This window comes from Micromys minutus (genome assembly GCF_963924665.1).
Source record: "Micromys minutus genome assembly, chromosome: 1".
In the NCBI taxonomy this organism is placed as follows: Eukaryota; Metazoa; Chordata; class Mammalia; order Rodentia; family Muridae; genus Micromys; species Micromys minutus.
In genome coordinates, this window is record NC_137969.1 from 77,400,828 (window position 1) to 77,420,247 (window position 19,420).

Genomic DNA, 19,420 nt, shown 5'->3' on the forward strand with positions numbered 1-19,420 from the left:
AAGGCACTGCTCAGAACAAGTGAAATGAAGGCTCTTGCTGATAGAGGAGGGTATTTCATTTCAAAAACAGACTTTCAAATAATTGCTCTTCTGGAAGATCCCTAAACACTGGAAACACGTTTCCACCTCCATAAAATGATTTAAGGAAAAAAAAAAACCTAGTCCCGATGAAAGGAATGTGAGTGGCTAGGCTGGCTTTGAAGGGCCCTTGTAATTTGAGGATTCAGTGTTCCAGGAGCAATGGAAATCAGGGAACAGGACCTCCTGCAAAATATTCACAACTCTTTGAAATGGAAATTAGGCTGTTCCAATTTCAGCATCAAATTAAAGCAAGCATTCAGGGTGTTAGCAGGCAGCCCTTTAGCCTGTTCGGAGCAGCCCATAAGGGAGGGGAAGCGTGCTTTTCCGTGGATGAAGCGGGATCTCACTCAGTCTGTTTCCATCTTTACTTTTAGCACCTGCTGGCTTGGAGTGGTGTCGTGCAAGCAATCAGACGGTGGGTGGATGTGCCAAGAGCCTGACCTCCCCATGTCTGCTACCCCTCCCCCCACAACCCATGACAGCCTGTCCTGATATAGATGGGACCTGGGACTGGTTTAAAATGACAGGCTCAAGTTCTTTGAGGAAGAGAAGACTAATTCAAAGGAGCAGCCAGACAAGCGTCCTTTCTCTGAAGGAATAATTACTAACCCCCTAACCATGGCCCACCTGGGAGCCCATTTTGCCTTTAGGTCCCGCTGGCAGAAGACCGACGATGAACTCTGTCGTCATAGCATGTCCTTTATCCTTCACAAAGCCATTCGCAATGACTTCTTTCAGAGCTACCTCTACCTGCTGGAAAAAATTCCCCTGGGTAAGTGAGTCAGAGCTACTAGGCAAGGGACAAGAAGGAACTGGATGGTTGTGTAAAGTTACGGGATGGCTTGGAGAGAGCGAAGACAAGGGGGTTTTTGGCTAAGGAGAGCTCAGACCACTGTCATTGGGTAAAATGCTTCCATGGCATTCTTTCGTAGAGAGGGAAAGTTGGAGTGCTGCCTGGCTGAACTCTGTTTCAGGGTTTTCGTGGCCCTGTAGCCATAGTGACTTGCTGCTCTATGTGTAAGCTTAGGGACTGCCAGGTTTAGAGAAACTCAGTTCTTGAGTTGTCAATGTGTTTTCTGCTTGCTCAAGTTGGAAAGTTAGGCAACTCAGAGTCGAGACTATTCATGTAGTGTTAGGCAAAAATGAAAACAGAGATTCCAGGATGAGGGATCAAAATATGCTTGGGGCATGCATGCATGTGTAAGCATGGTGGTGAAAGTGTATGCTTGTGTGTGTGCGTGTGTGTGTGCTGGTGCACACGAGCGCTCGAAGTCTGTTCTGGCCTACGTCACAAGTATCATCAGAGAATTGAAGAAAGCTGACTATATTTTGCATTTTTGATATCAAGGGGTAGTAGTCTACTTTCATTTTTGTTTTTCCCCTAATTCCAGGGAAACGGGACAAGAGAGCTTATCAGGTATGCTAATAGCAAGCCTTTTTTCAACCTGTGCGAAGGTAGCAAATTTCAGGATCCTCTAACCAGCACTAAAGAGGAAACAACTTGCAATTAAACCATGAAGCGCCCCCTTCCTGCCTCTTGTATTTATATTTTCTCCCAGAGAAAACAAGAACGCTGCTTCTCAGCCTTGGTCTGTTTGCTTAAGGTTGGCTGAAAGCCCCATTGTGTACTTACTTTGGTCCCAGTTTCCTGCTGGGGAACGACTACATAGTTCTTTGTGTTATATTCAAATTTCTGGATGTTAACTGCCATCAAAGTCTAAGTACACAAAGTTACTTTTGAGAGATTTTACATTCTGGCCCTATAGGTACGATCAGTTTATATTTTTGTAGCTTTTATATGAAAATATTCCTCAGTTATTACTTTGATACTTCCAGCTACACGATGGGTAAATATTACTCTCCTTTCTCTACATCCTCCCTACAATTTTATTTTCTGAGTGAAAGAAGGAAAAGTCAAGGCTGAGTACTTCTTCTATTATGATAAATGTATCTTCGTTATCCTAAGAGAAAAACTGGGCTGATTATTTGGAAAGTTATAGTGCCTGGTACCTCTAGACATGGGAAAATCACTGACTTCTTGGAAGCAGTCTTCTGGGTACAGTTCAACAGGAGTTTTCAGCAACACTGTGTGATTCAGTCTGGTGAAAGCTTCCAATTATAATAGCATGAAAAGATTCACTAGTGGACAAATGACAGTCTTTCAAATGGTTACCAGACAGAAAAAAAGAAATCATTTCTGAACACAGCTGTAAATCAGTTAAGAATAAACCAGTCTCTGCTCAAAACTCTCTCTCTCTCTCTCTCTCTCTCTCTCTCTCTCTGTTTAGAGATCTGCCTGCCTCTGACTTTCTTGTGCTGGGATTAAAGGCATGTTCCACCACCACTGCCTGGGTATCTTTTCTTAATCTAATGTAATCATTTTGATTTTTTTACAGTGATTTTATTTTATCCATTTTCTCCTTTATGATTGTATGAATGTTTGATTAATAATTTGCAAAAGCTGATATCTTAGACAAAATAGAAAGGAAACATGTAGTGTTTATGCTTAGGTTTAGAGTTTGGGTCTCTCTCTCTCTCTCTCTCTCTCTCTCTCTCTCTCTCTGTGTGTGTGTGTGTGTGTGTGTTTTCCTCACCAGTGGCTTCTGAGAGGCTGAGAGGGTTCCTTTAATGAGTGCAACTGAATAAAATCAGTTTACTCCAGGTGGAAGTCAGATTTATCATTACTTTTAACTCTCCATAAATGAACACTAATTATTATCTATATTCTGATGATTCAACCCAGGCATTAGTTTTCTCTGAGAATCAGTAAGGACATTGTAACTACAATACCTTTGTGACAACAGAAATTGAGGTTGATATTAGCTAGTGTGGGTTAGACTCTGCTGCAGTAACGAATTCTGAGATATCATTGGTTGGACCATGTTTTTTACTGTTGATACCATTTTTGACATGCCTTATAGGAATACAGGGATCCAGGATGATACAGTCTCCATTAGCCAGATAACACTTTTCACCAAGGCAAAGGAAAAAAGATGTGGATAAAGATGGAGCCTGTATGGCAGGTTTAAATACATTAGCCCAAAATTGCTGTTTATATCAGCTTCTTTCTAATCATGCCAGTCATATTCAGGCAAGAGGCAGTCACAGAATCACAACTGAATAAGTGTTATGGTCTTAGATTAGTCAAACTAGAGAAGTGATCTTTTGACAAGTGAAAGGCCTCTGAACATCACTGTCTTCAAAACGGTGACAGGGGACTTAGAAAAGTCACATGCAGTATGCATACAAAAGTGGTCAGTTTTCAGTGGGTGTTAGATTTTCTTGCTTTTCCTGTGTCAGGCCTCTTTAACATCACCACTTAACATTGTTTTTAGAGCAGGAATTATCAAAGATAATAAACTTAAATATGTACAAGTTTTCAGGCTGTAGCAGATATTATGCCTTTTAGGTTGGAAATAAAACAGCTGAGATTCTGCCTCCCCGCCCCACAGACGTGTTTTTAGTGTTTGGCTTCCCTTGTCCTTAATGACTTTAGGACTTCATAAAAATGAAAATAGAATCCCATTTAAAAAAGTTAGAGAACCCTTCCTGTAGGGTCTGCACAGAGGGCTAGTTGTTTAGGGGTAATTATGGAAAGAATAGTGGCTAACCAGTCTCTGATTTTTTCTTTCCTTTCTCCGACCCTCTGTGTAAGGCAGTCGGTCTTATACCACTCACTATGTCATAAGATCTATAATGGAAACCTTCTCTCCAGGATGCTTGACTAGCTTTAGCCATGTATGAGACATAAAGAACTGAAGTGTTCAATGGAAGATTGAACAATGCTGTTTACCTTAAGAGACTTCATGAAAAGGAAAGATAGGCTTTCTACTCTTAGCATTTTACCCTTTTAGAAACCTCAGTTCATTGTTACAACATCCTATTGGGCATATTCTTATTTTCCATAACTTATATTTGTGGAATTAGGCACAGGAGTTAGATAGTTTGCCAATGGTGTTGTGGTGGTGTGTGGCAGGACAGGATTAAAGTCCAGGCATAAGAATTTCAGGCTCCTTTTGAGCTGTTACATATCCTACCCAACAATATGAATGGACACTCAGCTAAAGTGAGCAGTGATGTAAAATTTTCCACATATATTTTTTCAGTTTGACAGCAATAGAAAGCATTGCCTATGAAGAAAATTCACTTTCTGTGGGGATCCAGATGGTGGTCCACTGAGTAGGTTCATATAACTCAGTGACATCAGCTTGCTGTTCATTTGGAGATTTGGGTTGAAGATATTTGGGTTGAAGGGTTTTCTAAAGATGGCTGTTTACAAACAAACAGGAACTGGTATAAGAAAAGATGTTAGTGTAAGTTTTTAGATTGTTTATAAACTCTGCTTCTTCAAGGGACCAGTACATATCCCAGTTGGAGACATTCACGTAAATTAACAATCAATAATGTTCTAGCACAACCACATTTTTCCAGAGATGGAAGTGAGTGAGTGCTAGTTATTATACTTGGAGTCTGTACCTCCTGAATATTGTTATTTAGAAATGATTCTGGTCGATTTTTCAGAGGAACCAAAGCTTCGCTTAACACAAAACCTTTTTTTCAAGTGGACTTGTCTCTAGACTTGTTGAGATGTTTTTTGCTAAGTGAAACTGTTCTAATAAGTCCCATCCTTTCAGGACTCATGAGAAGTGACCATTCAGTCTAGACTTCTAAAATAATAAGAGTCAATCTTACAGGATTAAAAAGTAACATAAAATGACATAGGATAATTCCAGACACATAAAAAGACCCAATCAACATTATTTTCCTTCTGTCAGGAATCACTTCTAGAAGAATAACTTTCAAGAGGAATTAAGGGCAGTGGCTACCTATTCACTGACATGGGTAAAATAGAGAGCTACTAAACACACTTTTAATAAAACACTTAGAATTTCCACAGTGAATTCAGCATATAGCTCTTGAGTATAATTGGTTTTAGCCATGTTACAGGCATTAACACACAATTCACTGAACAATTTAAAAAAATCATCAAAATACAGTGTATGAAATTCTCAAAGAATTAATAAAATATATATAAAAACTTAAGATCCTTGTTACTTTTGTAGTGGAAATGCTAAAAGAGCATTTTTTCTCTTGGAAGAAATGAAGGAAAACTTACTGGTATAGCTTCAGGTCAAAATGTAAGATAGCAAAGCAACAGGTATTGTATTCACACAGAACTGCGATCTTTACATCACCCTTTTCATGTATAAAAGGTATATGAAACATTTATCTTATATTGTCAATGAGATATATTTCTTGCCTGTATATAGATTACAGGTAATATGGCTAAAAACATAGGTGCCATTTTGACTTAGTCTCTATTGCAAACTATCTAAAAATTTACAGACATTGCAATTTTTGTGACAAGATGTGTGAATTTTCACCATTAAAAAGACACTACTTATGGCAACATGAACTCCTTGGGAGTTGTTTGAGGCAGAACCTAGGTTTGACCATGATACCTCATATATCTTTCCTAGAGAAACACATCTGTGAGTTAGGTGAAAATGAGAACTCAGGCCTCTAACTATAAAAGCCCACCTGGTGAAGCCAAAACCTGCTGAGCTCTGTGTTGACTTGAAACCAAACTGTTGCTTGTGTAATGAACCAAGCCCATTTCTAGATTAAGGCACTTAATATGCCCTATCAGCTCAGTGACTTAAGCATTTGATAATGACTGTGGCAAATTTGCTGCCTTACCTGGATCAAACACATTGAGGGGTGATTTGGCTTAGGAGTGTTTTTATGCTTTGATTTTTCTTTGACAGGCTTGTCAATCTCTTCTATGATATGTTCTACACCATAGATTCTCTCTTCTATTTTGCACTCTATTGGTGATACATTACAGGTAATTCCTGACCTCTTTACTAAGTTTTCCATTTCCAGGTTTGCTTTCATTTGTGCTTTCTTTATTATTTCTGCTTCCTCTTTTAGGTCTTGAACTGATTTATTCAATTCCTTCACCTGTTTGATTGTGTCTTCCTGTATTTCTTTAAGGGGTTTATTTGTTTAAGGGCTTCTACCTGTTTACCTGTGTTTTCTTGTATTTCGTTCAGTGAATTATTTATATACTCCTCAAAGGACTCTATTATCTTTTTGAGATAGGATTTTAGGTCAGCTTCCTGATTTTCAGGTGTGTTGGTGTATTCAAGCCTTGCTGTGGTGGGAAAATGGGTTCTGATGATGATGCCCACATATACTAGCTTCTGTTGCTTATAGCCTTGAGCTTGCCTCTCACCATCTGGTTATCCCTGGTGTTTACTGGTCTGGGTGACTCTGTTCCTGCCTCTTGTGCCCCTGTGTTGCTTCAGGTCTCCTGGTAGGCCTATGCTTTCTATTGTAGTTTTAAACTTTTAGAGTGAAAATTTGGGAGTATGTAATTGTTGACTTTAGAATCAAGTCATGCCCTGCTTTACTGTCATAGTCTTTGCAGTCATCTAAAGAAAAGTCAACGTTCCCAGGCAAGACTAAATTCTATTCTTCATTTGACTCCTTCTACTTAAAATTATTCCATATCATTTCATAATAATAACATGTTTGAGCCATTGTATATTTTATCTAGATCTTTCAACCATATTTTATTTCTGGTGTCTATGAGCTAAAACATGTCTTTTTTGGAATTTTACCAATGTGTCCTAGATTCTTGGCTTACATCGTCTATTGGCCAAACTCCAGCCTATAATTTCTATTGCATGATCTGATAAGTTTTATGCATAATCTGATAAGCAGTTGTCATTTGAGGATTTATTTTCATTGGATTCCTGTTTTAATGAAATCATCTTGATGTATACATCTCTTGATTTTATTATTTGCTGGGTTGAAATACAGCTTCAAGAAACTTCTGAAGAATGAATTCATAGGAAGTAAATACTCTCACAGTTAAATGGATATTAACTTTTGCTTCAAAAGAAATGTTCCTGAGAATATGAATGACATTAAAGTGCCTTCAACTCTTTCTGGTGAAATGTGTTATATTTGCTTGGTTTCAGCTCTTTGTTTTGTAAAAGATACCAGTTACACTGACTCTGATGACCAAAAGGACTTCTTATTTGTAGGTGTTTCCTTGGTTGGGGCAATATTTCTGCATACTAATACTAATACATTATTGTTTTATCTACAATTCAAATAATTTTGAGTCCTATAATTTTATTTTCTAAATATGGCTACTCAATTTAAAGGTGAATAAGTTTTCTTTCCAAATGACATTACAGCCTTTTCTTATTATTTCTGTTTTTATATTTTAAATGTACCTGTAAATTTGCATTTAAAGAAAGTCTTTCTCTGATTAGAGCTGATGACTTTTTTAAGCTCTAGAATTTTCTTACTGTTCTTTTTTTTTAATAGTTTTCTTCCTAGTGCCGTAGAACTTTAGAAATTTTAAACTTTATAGTGGTTCATTTGGGGGCCTTATAGATTAAGGCATTTTTAAAACATTGATTTTAGGAATGTTTTGAGAATATTGTGCATGAGTACTGGATCTGACATAGAGGCATATTGTATCTGTATTGCTTTTAAAGAAGTGAAACACAGCAGCAATAATGAGTGAGGAAATGTCCATAAGGCACGCTGAGCTAAGGGGTAACACTTGGCACCATGAGCATATTGTAAGACTATTTTGATAAGATGGTAAGTCATGCTTATAGAACTAACTATTCAACTGCAAAAATTTGAAGCCAAGGTGATTTATCGATAAGGCTCTCAAAGATCATAGGATTTAAATAGTTTTGTTAATGTTATGTGGCATGCTAATCTCTAGCCTAGAACTCAAATGCAGATATTTCTGTTTTAAGGCCATTGTCCATGCTGGCCACGGCCGTGCAGGTCTTCAATCCCAACACTTGGGAGGCAGAGACAGGCAGATCTATATGTGTTTGAACCAATCTAATCTATATATCAAGTTTCAGGGCAGCCAGCCCTGCATAGGGAAACCTTGTCTAATAGTCAAATCAAAGCAAATCAGTGCTGTTTCTTCTACAACATAAATTCATGGGCTTTTAAAAAATTCATTACATTGCTTAAAACATGAGCTTGTTACACTCTATACATTTTAGTAACCTTTGATAATATTTTCTTTGCAGTAAAATTGTATGCTTTAACAAGCCAAGTCATTGATGGTGAGATGCAATTCTATGCCAGAGCCAAACTTTTCTACCAAGAGGTACCAGCCACAGAAGAAGGCATGATGGGAAATTTTATTGAACTATCCAACCCAGATATCCAAGCCTCTCGTGAATTTCTTAGGAAATTTGTTGGGGTGAGTTTTCTGACTGATGCTGAAGAAGAGGTTCCAAGACCTTGTAAAGTCTGAGCTCACATGTTCCTGTGTTATTAAAGCTATGTGATGCAGCTGAGTGGTCAGCCGGAAAGCCTGTTTTAAGATGTTCAGAGAGATGGAGATCAGCAAACCCTGAGCTTATCCTAGTTGGCACTGTGCCCTATAGTAGCAGCTAATCTTGCATGCTTGGGGGAAGGTGAGCTAGAAGAGCAGACTTTACTGTATGGGGATTACAGAGGCATCACCTTCAGCATCTCAGAGGCAAACAGCTGATACCAAAACTGCAGAGAATTCATGCATGCCTCATTGAATTACAGACTGATTTATAGATTCTCTAAAATACAAGTTGAATATACTAGAAAATGCATGCTTATGTTCAGTTTAAAAATCAAGGACGATAGAATCCCTTTATGGTTTTCATACAAAGTTCAGCTCATTACCTTAAAGAATGTGATTGTTTTATTATTCTAGATTTGAATGGACTGCTTCCTTTTTGTGGAAGAAATTTCCAGGTCATATGGAGACAAGATGGTGGAATATAGGAGCCAAAATTCTAAGTTTTATCAAGCACTTGGCTCTTCTATTTAATATATAAACACCCCTAGCATGTTACTTACATATATAGTTAGCTTTAGTTTTCTCAAGCATGGCTAGAGCGTAACAGCAGAATCCATGTGATGGACGAAAGTGAAGGTCGAAGAAGACTAGAGATGTCAGGCACTTCTGTTAGTGAGCAAGATGAGCATAAAGTAATGTGTCAATTGCTAATAATACCATGATGTCTTATCGTGTATTCATCACACATCATGCAGCTTTATTTAGTTTTCAAGTTGTCTTAATCCCCCACAAGGAAGCTGCTGGTGGTCTTACTGAAGAGAAAACTCCTAATTGCAAGCAAAGCTTGTTGGAATTCAATACAACATCCTTCACGTAAAATGTGGGTAGTGTTTTATTTTGGTGAAGGAAATGCTATTGATATTTAGCTTTAGAGTTATGCTGTCATTTTTCTCAGAAGGATAGCATGAAGACCATTCATGGTGTTGAAGTGAGGTTCTAGTCATTCTATGCCTTCCTGCTGCACCCCACATCTGAGTCATGGGTCTGGTGGTCACACGGTCAGGATGAGATGTCTATGAGTCCCATTGTCTATCTGATGCAAGTTATAGCCAATAGGGTCTGAAAGGTGAAGTGTTTATGAGCACAGGTGTTTACATGTCAGAGGAATCTGCGATAGTTCTAAACTAGTGACAATGGTTGATTTCATGGCATGATTACTCTAAGTAGGAGAGTTTGCCAAGCCTTTCAGGAACACCATCTGTTTACTCCTTATAATTCTTAAAGGTAAAGAAGAGGTGTCAGTTCCTATTTTATAGTTGTGGAAACCGAGGCTTAAAGGAATGAAAAGATAATCCTAAAGATGGCACACAGTGACTGCCAGTTCAGTCAAGTTTGACTTACTCCAAATTCCTTGCTCCCAACCACAATGTATTTTCTTCCTTATTTGTTTCGTGAGGCAGAAAAAAATAATTCCTTGTGTTTGGTCACAGATTATAGACCCCAACCTTCCTCTATTCTGGCCTAAGCTGACTCTCTTGCTGGCCTCATAGCGAGGCCGACTTTGATCCCAAGACACTTCCGAAGCCTAGCTAGTGATCCAGCCGTCATGTTCCACCAGGAATGCCAGCCCGACCACGGGTATTCAGATCAGACAGAGCGCAGAAGCACGATTCTGGACCTGAGAAAGGAAACATTGTATGCTTGCATATTTATGTTGGAAAAGAGGCAGGCTGCTTCTTTCAAACAAATACAAGAGCCCTTCTCAGCAGACAAGGCTCATAGTAAAGCTGTGACCTTGAACTAAGAACAAATAATCTCCTTAAAGGGATGCTATTTTAGTACTTTGACCTCAATGATCTGCTAAATTAGTATCTAGGTCAAGAATCAGGGAGTTAGGGGATATGAGTATCTGACATGATTTATTTCTGGGCCAACTGGGAAAAGGCAGACTGCCTAATATAAAGCTCTGCTTTCCTTTCAACACTAAGTGACAAGGGACAGTGGGGGAAAGCTGCTTCATCTAGTTGCAAATGTATTTGCTTTAGACGGTCCACAAATGACACCGAGGTGAAAGGGGGCATTCTTGATAACTAATAGGATAAAGTCGTACTACATGAGACAGACTTGGCATTTGGTGTGTTTATTTCTGGATGTTTGCCAGAGATGATGAGAATGACGAGATTTGGTTTGTATGGCATGGGTTTTATACATCACCAGGAATCACATACATTTTAGTTGTCAGATTCACTGAATGGTCTTAAGACAATGCTATGCAAAATAAAACTGGCATGTTAAAAACAAGACCAGTATAAGTAAGGGTGCTTTTAAACTATTTTATATGAATCCATAGATACGGACATGACAAATGAATGAAAGTGGAAATAAAAGTCATCTTGTTTTGAAATCACACATGGTGCGAGACTGTCTTCACATTTGCCCAGGGTGTCTGATTTCAGTCTGGCCATAGTTTCTCCAGTCACCGTGCCACAGAGGTGATGGCAGATTAGGAGACCAGTCTTTAAATATCTCTTCTGAGAGGTACTGCCTGTGAGTGACAGACAGAAAAGGAATAGCAGTGCCAACTACCCGGGACAAAATGGAGCAGAGCGGCTAGGCAGTGGTCGGAGAGTCTGGAGGTTTGTAGTACCCAGTGAGCATGTGTGTCTCAAGGATAGCTGTCACCAAACATCCCGTGCCTGAACTGAGGAGACAGTATTAAAGATGATGGAAAAAAAGTCATTCAGGACACCGATCTCAACCTGTGAGTCGTGACCTCTTAGAGGGTAACATACCAAATATTCTGTATATCAGATATTTAGATTATGATTTATAGCAGTGGCAAAATTACAGTTTTAAAGTAGTAACATAATTTTATGGTTGGGGGTTCACTACAACATGAGGAGCTGTATTAAAGCGTCACAACAGTAAGGAAGCTGGAGAACCACCGTTTGGACATTTCACCTCAGTTTATTCGTATAAAAAACAGTGGGACTAAATAGCATTCAGTTAAAAGCCCGAGGCTTTGGCTTACATCCTCTAAGGGCTTCCTGGAAGAGTATTGGGGAAGCTGAGCGATCAGGGCCTCTTAACTAACTAGTTCAATATTATCTGTTCATTGAACAAAGAAGTGTTCAGCAACTTCAATCTTAAGGTCTCTTGCTCCATGGTTTTACATCTCTTTTAAAAACTAATTAGTTTCTTCATTTTACATATGAATATCAGCCCCCTTCTCCAACTCCCCCTCTTACAGCTTCTTCCACCATTCCTGCCTAAGCTCATTCTTTGAGAAGGGATAGCCACCTCCCATGGGTATCCCTCCTCTTGCATAACAGTAACTGAAGAACTAAGTGCATCCTCTCTTACTGAGGCCAGACAAGGTGACCCAATTAGGGGAATGGGATCCACAGGCAGGCAACAAATTTAGGGACAGCCTTTGCTCCAGTTGTTGGGGGACCGGCATGAAGACCAAACACATGTGCATATATGCAGGAGGTCTAGGTTCAGTCCATACTTTGGTTGGTGGTTCAGTCTCTGAGAGCCCCCAAGGATCCAGGTCAGTTGACTCTGTTGGTTTTTCTGTAAAGTCCCTGTCCTCTTGGGGTTCCTCAATACTTCCCCCAACTCTTCCACAAGACTCCCTGAGCTCTATCTAGTGTTTGGCTGTGGGTATCTACATGTTTTGGTCAGCTGTTGGGTGGAACCTCTCAGAAGACAGTTATGCTAGGTTTCTGTCTTCAAGCATAACAGAGCATCATTAATAGTGTCAGGGGTTGGGTCTTGCCCATGAGATGGGACTCAATTTGGGCCAGTCATTGGTTGGCCATTTCTTCTATCTCTGTTCTATCTTTGTCCCTGCACATCTTGTACGCAGGACACATTTTCCGTTGAAGGTTTTATGGGTGGGCCACTGTCCTTATCTCTCCACTGAGAGTCCTGCCTGACTATAGGAAGTGACCACTTCAGGATCCATGTCCCCTACTGCTAGTAGTTTCAGCTAGCATCAGCTCCATAGCCACCGTGGAACCTCCCCTGACTCAGGGCTCTGGTACATCCTAGAGATGCCCTCCCCCTTTGATTTCCATTGTCTCTCCCCTGCTCTTCCTATACTTGATCTCCAGACCCGACTCCTTTTCCCATCTCCCCTTACACGAGTTCTCTTCCTCCATACACCTTTGATATCTATTTTATTTCCCCTTCTGAGAAAGATTCAACCAGCCTCCCTTAGGCCCTCCTTGCTATTTGGGTTCTTTGGGTCTGTGGTTTCACTTCTAAAGCCACTTGTTACTCCAATGAGGTCAGAATGACCAGTAGAGCTGCTCAGAAACAAGCAATGCCAGGACACAGTTTTAATGAGAACCTCCTATTGAGCATACCAAGTTCTACTAAAGTCATTATTGATAACTTTATGATAATCACTCCTTATTTTCTCCTTTCCTGTTTCTGATTTTATATAAAAGATGATGACTTTCACAAGACTTTAAACCAGTCTTATTTATGCTGTAGTACTTGAACAAGAGAGGAGCCCCAGTGAAGGCAGAGATGGCAAGCATGTGGCAGTGTCCTCCTTCTTCACTTCTTAGACTCAAGGCAGAAATCGCCAATCAAGATCAGTCATAGATCCCTGTCTCTATGAGTGTGAGTCTCTCTGTGCCTTTGAGTCCCGTTGACTGTATCACATTAAAGGTGCTTCCCAAAGGAGTCATCTTTTGTGCTGTAGGTGATATTCCTACTGCAGTCTGGGTTTGGTTCAGATGGCTCCCACAGACAGTCGAGTTCTTGCTATTAGCTAAGTAATACTATAAACTGTAAGATTTTTGTCTCCAAAACAGGGATTATCATCATCGTCTTACGGAGGTTTTTCTGACAATTGTAATTATTATGGATATGAAGAACACGTGACAGTTAAATACTCATTTATTACAGCCCTTGCTCCATTTGAGAAGACATTATAATTGCTCCCCCTCCCCCGCTCTTGTCACTGCTCCTTTCTAGCATAAGGGAAGCCCTTTGGATGTACTGGAAGGCATTTTTTTTTAATGTTTCCTTCTGCTCATGCTTGCCTTTGATCCATAGCCAACTCTATTTCTCATCCTTAGTTCCTGAGAAATCAAGAGTAGGCTTTCTCTGTAAGATCTTGATTGTTAACTCCAAGTATCCTATTACTGTAATTTCTAGCACGAACCTATTCAGCAGCCATCCCAATCATGACTAACTAATTTAGACCAGCTGAGTCTTTCTTCATAAATCCAAATCTTTTCTTTAATTGTATAGAAACAATTTTGAGAACGTTTATATTAGCTAAGGTCTCCACATCCACCTCCTCCCTATCCCCTTTCCTAGTTAATTTAATGCATAGCCTTACTTAAAGTTTTTTTTCCCAGTAAACATATAGTTTCTTGTACAAAAATAAAAAAAAATCAACAATAAAGGGAACACAGACTGAGGAAACTACTCTTTATCCAGATGTATGTGTTGTTTGTTGGCAGAACTTTATTTACAATTCAATCCTGGTGAGACAGACAGACGAACAATAGCTATTCCTCAATTGGGGCCTCAAACTATACCACTCATAGAAAAGGAGTAGATGATTTGGAGCACCTCCAACCCTAGCTTAGAAAAAAAAATTCCAATCATCCCAATAGGAATTTGAATGTTTTCATGAAGTACATGTTTAGAGCAATTTTACAACCCATCAAAACTCACTGATGAGGTCCGCCTCACCTCTGCATCTTTTCCAGAGATTGTGCACATCAATCTAGCGTCATGCTCACCAAAGCTGGGTCTTCATAGAGCTCTCTGTGGCTCATTTCTTGGAGAAACTCACCTTGTATTGAAAGCCAAGATAATAGTTTTAATTGTTTTTAAAGAGCCAAATTTGGCAAAACACGGCAGAACTATAAATATTTGGCTTTTGGGAAAAATTTAAATGTTCTGTATATTGATGTAATAGATACTAATCTACAAACACTTGTACAACACACACATTGAATCACACACATAAATGAAACATTTTATAGTATAAAGCTGAGCCAAATAAACTTGTTTTGAAGAAGTAATTGTAATGCCTGAGATTGGAGGTGAGTGTCTGTCCATGAAGTGGTCCACAAGGTATCTTTCTGCAGGGGCCAGGGAGAGCGGGAACTGGCTGCGCCTTGGACTGCGGTTCTGGAATAGGAAGGGTCAGCAAGCACGTCTTGTTGCCTGTTTTCAGCAGTGTTGAACTTGTGGACATGATGGAATCTTTCCTCCTTGAAGCACAGAGCTACCTGCAGGTTAATGAGGACAAAGTTGAGAGTTACCACTGCTACAGCCTGCAGGAGTTCACGCCCCACTTAGGGAGATATGATGTCATCTGGATTCAGTGGGTCTCAGGTCAGTGATGCATGGCATAGCTTCCGCCCTTCCCCATTTCCTCATTAGCAAAGGTGACACTGGAGACTTACAATGCTTTTTGTTAGCTCTAGCTGACAAACCATGGAGTCATGTGAACTCCCAACAACTCTGGGCCCCCCAAAGTTCTCTTAACACTGCTGGGCAAACCTGGCAGTTCTAACCCCTAGGGATAGAGCAAGTGCTTGGGAACAACCTACAGTTTGCAGAAATGTACATACTTAAAAAATACTGAAAAACTGAACTCATAAATGGTTAGTCCTCATTATTTATTGGTAGAACTAAATGTTCTGAGACTTAAATCCTTAAGAAACGGAACAGCAATGAAGTATATTGTGGTCATACACACGCACACCACAAACTTGATTATGTTGTACAAGGACATGAAATGGCCCTTGGGAGGGACAATAGTGTCTCATGCCTATTAGGTATACAGTTCAGGTAGCATGATATAAATACAAGGAATTAGAACCCCTGAAAGAGGACTTGCATATTTTTATCTTTATCTAAGTTTTCAAAGTCTTTTGCAACTAAAGCAACTCAAGCTATTAAGCAATTTGTGTGAGCATACAGAAGACTGTTTTGATTCTTAGCCCTTCTGCCCCCTGTTTCTCTACCAATCTGTCCCCCCTTGCAGGGTACCTGACTGATAAGGACCTTCTTGCATTTCTCTCCCGGTGTCGAGATGGCCTGAAAGAAAATGGTGTCATCATACTGAAGGACAATGTAGCACGGGAGGGCTGTATCTTCGACCTGTCTGATAGCAGTGTGACTCGGGACATGGACATACTTCGAAGCCTTATTAGGAAGAGTGGACTGGTGGTTCTGGGCCAGGAGAAACAAGAAGGTTTCCCAGAGCAGTGTGTTCCGGTGTGGATGTTTGCACTACACAGTGACAGACGCTCTTGATCAGCAGTGAGAATGAGCCACCAGATTGGATGATGGTGCTTCAGGACTGGATGTATCTCCCGGGCACCCTGTGTGGTGCAGACAGATATGGAACAGAGGGATACAGTGCATGTCTCGAATGGCTGACAGTGTAGTGTGTACAAGCTGTTGCTCTATAATGCACACACTGTGACGTGTGCACCTTTAGATATATGCTCGCTGTAATGAGATGTTCACGGATGCTGTGGATTTTCTGACAGGTGGAGTAAAACAACAGGGCAGTGCTTTAAGAAGGTGCTTGTTTACACCTTCACTGCACAACTGTGTATATGAAGACCGGAGAAAGAAACAGTGCTCACAAACTAGAGTCCGTGTTAGTTGCCAATGATTTGTGTGAATAATCTATCACAGAACAAGGTAGAAAGCCTAGACCTTTTTTCCTGTCCCTCTCTCAGCTATGTTATGCTTTCTTCCTCTTTGCTGTTACTTGAACAAACATCTCCACCTAACTAAGAAGGTACTAGTCAAATAATCCCATGAAAACAAGTCTATTAATTTTGACTTTAGCCCTCCTTTTGGCAGAAAATGTATATGGTTTCCCTTTCTATTTTGGGTCAGTTTTACTACCAATGATGTAATATGGATGTAATTTGATAACTAATGATTGCATTACCATGAAGTGGAAGTGTCTCCTTTCAGAAGAAAATGTTACACACTCAAGTTTCACCCCAACCATATAAGTAAATGTTGTCAATGATCTAATTTTAGCCACTGGCTTTCAACAAGGCCTGCTTCTTTGCATCTGGTCCTCATTCCTTGAATGAAATGGATGTACCTTGAGAGAGAAACATCAAAAGAAACAGGAGAATGAAATGATGCAGAAAAACGGACTTTGTTGGGTTCACAAAAGGCATTGGTTTAAATAAAATGATTTAAGACCTTTCAAAAGGAAAAAATGAAATTCAGTTTTTCTTAGCAGAATGTTTAAATCTGACTATTTTTCCTTCAAAAAAACTTCAGGACCTTTATGTAGAAGCATGGTAATATGTCTTGACCCTGAAATTCAAAGAACCAGTTTAAACTAAGAAGCTCTACTGCATAGCCATGATAGCACCACAGAAAACATTTTTAAAGCTCTAGAATAATAGAAAAATGTTATGGGGTATAATGAAATCAACAATAATATAAAAATAATAAAAACCTATGTAAAATTTAATAATAATAATAATAATAATAATAGCTGTTACAGAGTATGACAAAACCCCCATTTACCCTTCAAAAGTTTTATAACAAATTAGCAATGCCCCCCCCCCAAGTTTGATTCAAGGGATTTCTCTTACACCAGCAACTTTAATTCCTTTATCCCTCAACATCTACATTTTTAATGACTGACATTCACCAATCTTCCTTGTTCTGAGTTTTTGGACCTTATTGTGTAAAGACAATCACCTGGTGGATACCAAAGATGATTGTTAACTTTATTGCATCATTGAGGTTGATATTAAACCAAACAATTCTCTTTCTCTTGCTAAATCAAATCATTAACCATTCTACCTAAAAATGACTTCCAATTTGTATTATCTTGCAAAAGTTCCTGAATTCATTTATGTGTCCTTAATTTAACAAAGGGAAAAAAATGAAAGGACACATTGTCACCAGCATCTCTGTGTATTGTTAGTAACAGGCATGACAGAAAACTAACAACAAAATAGAAAACCAAAAGCCATGTTGGTATAAGGGGTCTGCAAACCAGATCAAGTAACCTTAATAGGTTGTGTCCAATTTTGGATGTGTTTCTGAAAAAAAAAAATAGGCAGAAGAGTTTTGGAGGTTGCAAGAGGGCCAGTGGAAGAAAGATACTTCCATTAATACATAGGTCAGATCCTTCAGTCAAAGGAAGCAATCTAAACAGGCAGCTTGTGTTCTTCCACACATCTGGAAGCCAGTGGCCTGGTTGGTAGTTTATGTTAGCTCCCAAATACCGCTTCAGAGTCCAGCTGCCTTTAAATCAGTTGGAGAAATTCATGAGTAGAGATCTCTCAGTTTTATTCCCATCGTGTTTGCTTCTAGGATGTGGGATCAGATTATTTGTAATGATTCAATATGCTACTAAACTGATTCTAGGAAGCAGTTTTGTTTGAGAGTACTGACAGGGAAGGACTCATGGAGCCAGGACTTTTTCCGAATTGATGTCAATTATTTTGAAATATAATCTGACAGTTCCACACATAATCTTTCAGTGACACCCTATTTACACTCACAGCATGGATTTCCAGCTCTTGAGAATGCCGTATAATAATAGCTTCATGATCTCGCATTGGCTTCTTTCTCTGGCACATGTTAGCCATGAGCAATCCCCTGGCTACCTCATGATGTATGGCTTAGGGCATTTACAGATGTCACTTCATTAGCATGGAATAGATGGCATGAATTTTCATTTGTCCTAGAATGCTTAGGCAGTGTTAATTTCCAAAACTAACAAACAAACAAAAAACCCCTAATACCACCACCACCACCAACATAATTTTATATACCTCCCACAGCTGCTGGCCTTCTCTGTTCCTTGTTCTATTCTGTTCACCACATTGCCTAACTGTGGGATTCATAGACCTGTTTGGTTAGCTTTTTAATCTTAGATTCTGAGTTCTTTGAGGGGAATATTCATGGCTAGAGCCTCAGTGTGGACCAAAGCCCTTGGTACACTGCAGCAATGCAAAGCTCTTGTTGAAAGCATGCAAGACAATGTTGATAGTAGGAAATGAAGGCAGTGTGGATTTCTGGAGGTAGCAAACAGAAATTAGAACAAAGAAGCAGAGGCAAGAAAGGGCTCTGACGTTCCAAAGGCATCAGCATATGCAAGGGTAGTCAAAGTGCTGATGGAATGAATGCAAGGGACAAAATCAGAAATAAGAAAGCCTTGAGCAGGCAAAGGGGAAGCTATGGCAAGAGGAGGTCCCGAGACAAAAAAATGTTGCCCAATTAGGACAGCATTCTTAGTGTTTGTATCTCAGAGGATTACACCTGAAGATGTGGCCAACCCAAAATTCCATTGGTGAGTGTGACCTGATAAAAAAGAGATGTGTTAAAATTGTGTGTAGGATGTAACAAAGTAACCCCCCACCCCGAATCCTCATTGTTTTCAGATTAACAGACTGAAGTTATAGAAGTTAGTCCAGTGCTGAGTATCAAATGGGAGTTGAAGCTGCTTGTCTGCACTTCATAAATGAACTGATGTCAAACATGTTTGCAATTCTGAATGAACTTTAGAGGACCCCTCAGTTTATATAGTGATTCATGAAAGGTACAACCGTCTCCTGCTTCCTCTCTAAAGCGGCCACCGGGAACAGCAGAGATCCAGGGACACAGGCCTGGTGAGACTGCACTGCGAGTAGCCCAGGTGCAGAGAGGTCTGGGATGAGCACGTGGAAAGCACGCCCCCCCCCCCATTGGTTCAGGGGAGCAGGAACTCTGCCATAGGCACTCGGTTTCCACCCGGAGAGCCCATGTGTGTGGACCAAACGCTCAGGCCATCTGCCACCAGGAACAGCAGAGATCCAGGGACATAGGAAAAGTACATAGGAGAGACAGGAACCAATCACTGACAAGACCATCTATAATCACAGACAACAAAATGGCAGGAGGAAAGCGAAGGAACTTACCCAATGGAAACCAAGACAACCTGGCGACACCAGAACCCAGCATTCCCATCACAGGAAACAGTGGAATGCC

The 19,420-nt window shown here is 39.9% G+C and overlaps 1 protein-coding gene across 2 annotated transcripts; it reads left to right on the top strand.

Moving 5' to 3' along the window:
* Positions 1–576: 576 nt before the first annotated feature.
* Positions 577–16,685, top strand: NTMT2 (N-terminal Xaa-Pro-Lys N-methyltransferase 2). 2 transcript variants are annotated; one of them, XM_080908720.1, is made up of 4 exons: positions 577–853; positions 8,160–8,335; positions 14,536–14,785; positions 15,441–16,685. In XM_080908720.1, exons 1-4 carry the CDS (start codon positions 700–702, stop codon positions 15,710–15,712), a joined length of 852 nt encoding a protein of 283 aa, XP_080764846.1. In that variant the 5' UTR covers positions 577–699; the 3' UTR covers positions 15,713–16,685. The 2 variants fall into 2 exon arrangements, with proteins under 2 accessions (XP_080764846.1, XP_080764847.1); XM_080908721.1 differs by having other exon boundaries at positions 14,674–14,785.
* Positions 16,686–19,420: the final 2,735 nt, after the last annotated feature.

What these genes read in the sequence shown, in the direction of transcription:
- NTMT2 (XM_080908720.1), top strand. Translation starts at nt 700, where the DNA reads ATGGCCCACCTGGGAGCCCATTTTGCCTTTAGGTCCCGCTGGCAGAAG. An exon ending in GCTGGAAAAAATTCCCCTGG is followed by an intron (nt 854 to 8,159) that starts GTAAGTGAGTCA and finishes TTTTCTTTGCAG; the next exon opens with TAAAATTGTATGCTTTAACA. An exon ending in TTCTTAGGAAATTTGTTGGG is followed by an intron (nt 8,336 to 14,535) that starts GTGAGTTTTCTG and finishes ATCTTTCTGCAG; the next exon opens with GGGCCAGGGAGAGCGGGAAC.